Genomic DNA, 8,287 nt, shown 5'->3' with positions numbered 1-8,287 from the left:
CCCCCTCCCCTCTATATACCCCTGATATATAAATGGGGGAGCGGACCAAGCTCCATAATTCTTATATGTACATATCTTTGTGCGTCTTGGAACACTTAAAAGAATGCATTTGTTGCAAGCAAATGAGTGTGTGTCACCCTGGTACTGGACCACCACATATATGGCCTCACCCTGGCTGAATGAAGTAGAAGTTAGTTCTATATACACACACGTGAGTTGAAAAAAAACCAAAATAGAAGAAAGCATACGAAGAAGAGAAAATAAAGACATGTAAACATGTAAATAAGCATGCCCAATCCATAGTTTCCCAAAATGTAAAAACCAAGCTTTAGAATCACTGGTTTCTTCCTCTTTTTTTTTGCACTATTGTACAATTTTGAAGCAATGATGAATAATTCAAATATGGAGCTACATGTGGCCAATCCGAAGAGTGGTTTCCTTCTGTAATCCGTCTCTAAGAGCATCTCTAGCAGACCCGCAAAATCCCGACCCGCATAAGTCTTTTGCAGTTCGCGAAAAAGGGTATATGCAAGCCAGCGCAGGCGAGGATAGACTCAGACCCCGTATAATCAACCCGTAAAAAAGAATATTCTTCGAATATACCGAACAGACTCAGAGCTAGCTCTTTTTTTAGTCATCCTATTCCTCGCGTCAATCCGGCGAACAGGCGGACGAGGGAAAACGCAAGGCGAGCGCGGCGCGGACGGAGGCCAGGGCGGTCGGGGCGAGCACGGCGTGAGCGGCGGCCGGATCCAACGGCTGGCGCATCGAGCTAGCTAGCTAGCTCTTCGAATCCATTGAGCTGCTAGCTAGCTAGCTCCGTTCGAGAGCCGCGGAGCCACGGGCGAGCGCGGCGGCCGGGATGGAGGGCCGGTCGGCTAACGGACGGCCGGCGGGCGAGCGCGGTGGCCGGGGCGGACGGGCGCGGCGGCCGGGCGAGCTTCATGGTGTTGGCGGGAGCAAAGATTCCTCAACCGCCAACGTTGACCGGTATGTAGGGCCCTGTTAAAGTTGCCCTCAAAATTGTATATATGAGGGTTTCGCGTTCGAGTTTACAGGCCCCCTTAAAAATTTTTAAGGGTCGGACGATTTTGCGGGGTCTGTTCGGGCTCGTTTTTTCGACTGGAACTGCAAAAAATGATTATTTTACGGGTTTGACCATTTATACGGGGTCTGCTAGAAATGCTCTAAGGAGTTAAGCAATCTAACTTTAAGATGATGTGTAGGCATGAGATAGGCCAATAATACTTGACTTGCTTTAGCGCACCCGTTTAGAAGGTTAGTGTCACGTAAGCATGTTGGCCACGTGTATATCCAAAGGTTTAGACCATCAGTTTTGAAAGAGTCGCAAGATTTTAGGTTTCATAAGATTCAATCTTTCTCAGAAGAATAAATTTGTTTAAACATTTGGAGTGGCTTATTTGCTGCGAGCAAAAGGCTATAGCACCGAGAAAAACCTTTGTCTTAACTGTAGCAATTTGCAGCTTCTAAATTCTGTTTGATGGCTATTTTAATTTTATTAATCGGCAATAAGCTGCGGGCAAAAGATAGGATCTTAGTATTTCAAGTAAGAGTTTGTAGGCTAGCTCTTTACCTGGCATGTTGCGTCAAGAAAAGTGAGGTGGATGTCGTTCGCGCGGCCCTTACCAAATGTGAGTTAAAATTTTCAGTTATCTTGCTTCCTTTTTGGTAGTTTGAAATGCAATTTGCAGCCTTTCTCAATCATCAGTAAAAAGAAGGATCATGTTTTCCTTTTTGTCATTTACACATTGCAATTCAGTTTAGGTATTTCGTTTGACCACACTAGTAATGCCGACTCAAGTGCGCGTCGACCTCATCGTGTATTCTGCTACAAGCTTTGAGAACAGAGAGGATTTGTCCTCCAGCAACCTGGCTGGCGTTTGGTGCTCCACAGCCATGCCTGTAAAATTTTGCCAGTATGTTCGTCAGTCCAGTACATAAATGTCACACCCAGACTGGGCAGATTAACAAGACGTAGCTTAAAGTTCATTTCAAGGGGTTGATGATATGGTAGCTGACCATTGTCAAGGAGCAAGACTATATCACTATGAAGGACCGAGGTGATTCGATGCGCGATCGTGATGACGGTCGCCCCCGAGAAATGCTGCTGCAGTGTCTTCTGGATCAGGTTATCTGTTGCGGTGTCCACCGAAGCGGTGGCTTCGTCCAGGACCAGTATCTTGGTCCGTCTCAGGATCACCCTGCCGAGACAAACGAGCTGACGCTGGCCCACACTCCAGTTCTCTCCGTTCTCCACCACTGCAAGCGGAGTTTTGAATTTCAGAAATTTCAGAAGAAGCCAGACTACGGGAATGTGAACTGTATGGTTCGCTATAGATCAGACCTGGTGAGTCAAGTTTCAGCTCCTTTCTCCGAACTTCATCTCCTAGCTGACAGTGATCCAAGGCCTGAAATGCAGAGTAACATTTTTTTAAGTGAGTGGTTTTAGAGCGTGTAATAATAATCGAGAAATGAAAAGAAATGAAGCATGTGAACATCGAGACTACCTCCCAGATTTGATTGTCAGTGTACTCTCCTAGAGGGTCAAGGTTGTGTCTCACGGTTCCGTCGAACATCGTTGGGTCTTGCGGTATAATGCTCAATCTAGATCTCAGATCATGCAACCCGATGGTGCAAATGTCGACGCCGTCTACTGTTATCTGGCCGATGGTGGGATCCATGATACGGAAAAGGGCCTGTATGAGAGTTGATTTACCACTGCCTGTTCTACCAACAATACCCGTCTTCATGCCTCCAGGAAAAGTGACCGTAAGACCCTTCAGAACAAACGGTAGTTGTGGAGCATATTTCACCTGCATGAAAAATGTCAAGGATGGTAGTTGTGGATGGCAAAGCACCGAACCTAACAATGACTTTGGCCATGATTCTAGATTTCTGACAGTTTACTGACAAGGGCAAAAAGTGTATTACTTACATGGAGGTTATGGAGCTGAATTTCTCCCTCTGATGGCCAGTTATGGGCCAACCCATCTTCAGACATCGAAAGAGGGGCCTCTTCAGGAAGGCTTAGGTATTGCAAAATTCTCTCTACTGAGATGATCTTGTTCTCCAAATTGCACATGCTTGTTACAAGCGTTACTTGCATTATGTTCAGATTAAGCCCATATGTGACTACAAGGCCAGCAATTCCTGGACGTGGGATGGAATTTCAGTTGCAAACTCAGATCGTTTCCCCCACCATTTTGTTCAGTATAAAAAGTGTTTGAAACCTTTTCCTGTTTTTTTATACCGGTGTAAATTCCCCTCTATCTTCAAATGAAATATTGCTTCCAGGCTGTTATTTAAAAAAAAAAATGCCGGGAACTAGCATCATACCTGGATCAATGATACCGGTCGGCAGATTGATTAAAAATATCAAAGAGATGGCAAATGTAAGGGATGATAGCATATCCATGCGGAAGCAAAGCCACTCCATTGCTCCAGCATTGTAGAATTTTGGTCGTGAGTAGGCATCCATTAGCTGGTTATTAGTTGATAAAAACTGATTTTCCTTGCCAAAACTTCTAATGATTGTTGATCCAGTTATTGATTCTACAAAATGTTGTATGATAGGAGCTTTGCAAATCCCGACCATCCTTTGCAACTCTCTGGCTGTATCAATGTAGTAGCGCTGCAAAACAATAAACATAAGCAAAAATTCCATTTGTACCACCAAATAAGATCATAATTCTCTCTATACCGCTGAACACATATAACTAGTTTTGTTTTTCGATTTCATTTATTTTTGTACAGGAATTTGATCAATTTTCTCCAGAAGAGCTGTGTCATAATTTGGTAAGAAAATTGTACACACAAATGTGTTAAATTTCTGGAAAATGGGTCTAAGTTTCTGTACAAAGGTGTTTGAAATTTCTTCCAAATTTCTGTATAAATTTTTGTTCCCCCCAAAATTATGCACATAATTTTGTGCAAAAAATATTTACAAATTTGTTCAAAGTTTGTACAAAAGTTCTGCTGAGACTCAACGTCAACTTTTGGCGCCAGGTACTTGGTGTACATGGGCCAACTAATGTCTATTTAGTATGCATAGAAAGAATCACATTACAAGTGAAAGACATTCTTAACACACCTAAGGGGAGTGAGGATGAGGATACATCAAATCGAAACAAAGTAGTGATATCCAGTGGTACGGAGGAATATTCTCTCTCTATAATTATATGTTGATCTTACGGCTAGAACAGCGAAGGATAACAAGTAGGATAAAGTACCTGATACCAGAGGCAGATAGCAATTACAGGAATGAAAACAACAAAGACCTGCCATGCAACCTGAGACATCACAACAATAGTTCCACCAAGTTGTATGAAGGCAAACGCAATAGAACCCATCCTGTTAGCAATGCTGGTGTCCACCAGGCTTTGATCAGTCGAAGCCTAAAAAAACAAGTTCTTTTATCAACATGCTCCAAGCAAATAAACTGAACTTCCTAGGAATTGTTTTTGAGAATGACTTACCCTATTCAAGATGCGCCCACTTGGAGTGGAATCAAAGAAAGACATCGGAGCTCTGAATATGGATACATGCATCTTGTTAAACAGCAGAGTTGCTGTCTTGTATGCGGCTGGTACAAGAAACAGGGCTCTCACGAAGGTGCACACGGAGCTTCCTAGGGCCAATGCCACATAGACGTATATCAGTGTGTACATGCTGACCGGAGGCTCGACGTCCTTGGACGCAGGAGCAGCCCAGGCCATCCAGTAATTGCTAGCAATGTGAAGCACTTCGAAAAGCATCTGCGCGAGCAGCACGAATGGCACAAGAGCTCCCCCATAAGCTAAGGTGAGGTACTTCCAGTAGACCCAAAACCCCACCCTGCCTCTCTCCCTTTCTTCTTCCTGCACCAGCTGCCCACTCTGACCATGGCCATCATCTTGCTTGACATTTTGCTTATCCTTTTTGTCAGCTGATGGCAGTGACCCGGACAGGCTTGCTGCGTCGCTGGACGAGAAAGCCTCACTGGCTCCATTTGGAACATCGATTGCGTCGATTGCTGCAAGAGCATCCTGGTGAGCACCAACCAGTTGCATAAACTCTTCCCCTGAACTAAGTATATCGTTGTATCGGCCAGACTGTGCTATTACCCCATCTTTAATTACCTACAATACAGTTACTTTATAAGAGAAATACTTCATGGAAATAAAGATCACATGAAGATATTTCAAAAAGAAATATGCAAGAATGATCTGCTCATGAAGATCTCACCAGAATAAGATCAGCTGCAGGTAAAAATTCAAGCTGATGAGTGACATACAGCACTGTTTTTTGAGCCAAAGCCCCAAGCAAGCATTCCTACAGAACACAGAAGAAACCTCAAGAAATGTGCTTGTCAAATTCCTGTGGAGCAGCAAATAAAAGGCAGTGCCATTATACTACCTTGAATATGTGGGATCCTGTATGAGCATCGACAGCACTGAAGGGATCGTCGAACAAATAAATGTCGGCGTCCTGATACAGAGCCCGTGCTATCTGAACTCTCTGCTTCTGCCCACCGCTGAGGTTGATGCCTCGCTCCCCAATGACCGTCTGGTCGCCCGACGGGAAGCTCTCCAGGTCTTTCTTCAGCGAACACAGCTCTAGCACTCTGTCATACTTCTCACTGTCCATCTGCTTGCCGAACAGTATGTTCTCCTGAACCTTGCCGCTCTGTATCCACGCTGACTGGCTCACATAGGCTACTGTCCCACAAGTCTTGACCACTCCTGATAGCTTCGGAACCTCGCCAAGAATGCAAGAGAGCAGGCTCGATTTCCCGGAGCCGACCGTCCCGCAGACTGCAACACGCATGCCTCGCCGAGCTTGAAAGTTGAGGTCCTTGAGCGTTGGCATTTCAGGCGAGGCGTCCCAGGAGAAGCACCCATTGCTGACCTCGATTGCAACATCTGAGCTGCCGATTGGCAGCCTCTGCACGGCGTCCGTCGGGAACTCCTCGAGGCATAGGAAGGATGCTATCCTGTCAAGAGACACCTTGGTCTGGATGATGGCCGAGATCCTGTCCGGAAGGTTGTATATCGATTCCTGCAGCACCCGGAGCGTGGCCAACGCAGACAGCACCTTGCCCGACTCCAATGGTATCCCCATCAGGACGCACGCTCCGAAGGTGACCACGGCGATGAATGTAGGGGCGCTCCAGAAGATGAAGGTGATGATGGTCGAGGTGTAAAGGTACTTCTTGAGCCAGTTTGTTTCTGTCTTCCTGAGGGCGATGATCTTGGACAAGAACTTCATCTCCCACCCCTGCAGCTTGAGGATCCTCATGTTGCGCAGGATCTCGGACGTGGCCTTCATCCGAACGTCCTTGCTCCTCATCAGATTCTGCTGGAGCTTCTCCTGGACTTTCACCGAAGGAACGTTGACGAGCATGACGGCCGCGGTGGCGCCGAGCGCGGCGAGCGAGGCAAGGCCGAGAGTGGAGTAGAGGACGAACATCGCCATGCCTACTTGGAGCGGTACCAGCCACAGGTCGTGGATGTACCAGGAGGAGTTCCCCACGCGGTCGGCGTCGACGCCGACGATGTTGACCATCTCGCCGCTCGAGTGGGCCTGCCTGGAGCGGCCGGAGAGGGCCAGCCCTTTCTCGTACAAGACGGCGACGAGCGCGGACCGCGCGCGTATCCCGACCTGCTGCAGCCGGAAGCACGAGTGCTGCTGCGACAAACACTCGAACACCTTGGCTGCGATGAAGGCGAGGACGAGGAGCTGCCCCTTCCTCGCGTGCCTCTCGTCGCCGCCGTTGAGGTACTGCACGAGGGAGTCGATGAGGTACGGGCCGACGTAGGTGGCCACGTTGTAGACGAGCGCGTAGAGCGCGGTCACCGCGACGTGCCACCGGAAGGTGCGCACCAGGACCTTGGCGAGCTTGAACGCCGTCACTCTCTGGCAGGGGGTGCCGTCGCCGGACAGCGTCTCGAGGTTGGCCTTGAACGACGGGAGCAGGCCGGCCACGCTGTCGCCGGGGTCGAGCTCCGGGACGTCCTCGAGGCCGAGGGCCTTCTTGTGGCCCACGGCGAGCAGCGGGCCCATCCAGGAGAAGGCGAGGACGCCGAGGAGGCCGGCGCCGGCGAACGCGGAGGCATCGGCGCTGTCGCTCTCGCTCGCGCCATCTAGCAGGGGCTCCTCTGAAGCAGAACCGCCCGCTAGTTCGCTCTTGCCGAACAGCCCGGCGACGAGCAGCACCACGGCCGCGAGGACCGAGACGGCGTCGAGCGCCCACGATCGCGCGGGCACGGGGAGCCCGTCGAGGCTCGTCGCGGCGTGCACGGCGACGGCGACGACCGAGAGCAGCAGGAAGAGCGCCCACCAGAGCCTGAGCGGCGCGGGGAACCGCTCCTCGCGGCGGAACTCGAACTGCAGGTACGCCGCGAGCAGCAGCCACGCCACCGCGCGCGCGGCGGCATCCGCCTGCTCCACCACCGCGTCGAGCGGCCACCCGGCGCCGGCGCCCAGGTAGCAGGAGTACGCGGCGAGGAGGAGCTGGAACGCCGCCAGAGCCCACGTGGCGCAGGCCGCCACCGCGTAGCACCGGAACCCGCCCACGGCGACGGCCGTGTCCTTCCCGCGGCGGGGGAAGAGCCGGCTCCCAGCCACGGCGAGCGCGAGGATGAGGTGGGCCCCGGCGCTGGCGCCGTGGAGGAAGAGGCAGGGCAGTGATCGCTCGCTCGCCGTCGCCGCCATCGCTGCCGCGGCGCGGCACGTGCGCTCGCGACGGGTCGCCCGGTCAGCGGCTGGTGTGCGGGCGGGGACACTAGCAGATCGGTCGCTCGCATCGTCTCTGGTCGTGACGGCGCGGCTCCTTGCGGTGCAAGGCGACGCCGTCCTCTCCACGTTTCATGCCGCCGGACTGCGACGGCGGAGGGGGAATTCGGGTTGGTGTGCCACGGCCAAGTTGGAGCGGACTGATCGCCACTCGCCAGTAGTGCGTTGGCGGCCAAGTCCTTGGTCAATTCTTGACTTGGGTTGAATGTTCTCTCGTCGGTTGCTCTAATTGATTTTGTTCCTGTATATGTACGTTCCTCGATGGTTCACTATGGAACGACTTCAAAAGGTAGAGACATAGTTGGCAATAGGATTATTGTGTTGGAAATGGCGTCACCACACTGAGCACCGATGGAATGTGCGTGCACACGTCTCGTCTTTAGCTTTCGATACCGACTGCCGGCTCTCTGATTTCCACTGGAAAAAAGGACGGGGTGAATGCGTACGTGCATGGTGCCATTGGTGCGGTACACTGAGGTGCTTTCCGCATGGT

General features: G+C 50.6%; 1 protein-coding gene across 2 annotated transcripts; it reads right to left on the bottom strand.

The window, feature by feature from the left end:
• Window positions 1-1,705: 1,705 nt before the first annotated feature.
• Window positions 1,706-8,026, bottom strand: LOC542957 (ABC transporter C family member 3). Of its 2 annotated transcripts, XM_044502538.1 has the most exons (10): window positions 5,416-8,021; window positions 5,245-5,331; window positions 4,497-5,138; window positions 4,251-4,415; window positions 3,358-3,652; window positions 2,957-3,171; window positions 2,529-2,834; window positions 2,366-2,429; window positions 2,041-2,280; window positions 1,706-1,921 (listed from the first exon to the last, which is right to left on the bottom strand). In XM_044502538.1, exons 1-10 carry the CDS (start codon window positions 7,711-7,713, stop codon window positions 1,818-1,820), a joined length of 4,416 nt encoding a protein of 1,471 aa, XP_044358473.1. In that variant the 5' UTR covers window positions 7,714-8,021; the 3' UTR covers window positions 1,706-1,817. The 2 variants fall into 2 exon arrangements, with proteins under 2 accessions (XP_044358473.1, XP_044358474.1); XM_044502539.1 differs by lacking the exons at window positions 1,706-1,921; window positions 2,041-2,280; window positions 2,366-2,429; window positions 2,529-2,834 and having other exon boundaries at window positions 3,056-3,257; window positions 5,416-8,026.
• Between the last annotated feature and the right edge of the window lie 261 nt (window positions 8,027-8,287).

Source organism: Triticum aestivum, chromosome 3D, assembly GCF_018294505.1.
Source record: "Triticum aestivum cultivar Chinese Spring chromosome 3D, IWGSC CS RefSeq v2.1, whole genome shotgun sequence".
In the NCBI taxonomy this organism is placed as follows: domain Eukaryota; kingdom Viridiplantae; phylum Streptophyta; class Magnoliopsida; order Poales; family Poaceae; genus Triticum; species Triticum aestivum.
This window is presented reverse-complemented; position numbering and strand designations above follow the sequence as displayed.

What these genes read in the sequence shown, in the direction of transcription:
- LOC542957 (XM_044502538.1), bottom strand. Translation starts at nt 7,713, where the DNA reads ATGGCGGCGACGGCGAGCGAGCGATCACTGCCCTGCCTCTTCCTCCAC. An exon ending in CTGCAGCTGATCTTATTCTG is followed by an intron (nt 5,139 to 5,244) that starts GTGAGATCTTCA and finishes ACTGTATTGTAG; the next exon opens with GTAATTAAAGATGGGGTAAT. An exon ending in GCTGAAACTTGACTCACCAG is followed by an intron (nt 2,281 to 2,365) that starts GTCTGATCTATA and finishes CTCCGCTTGCAG; the next exon opens with TGGTGGAGAACGGAGAGAAC.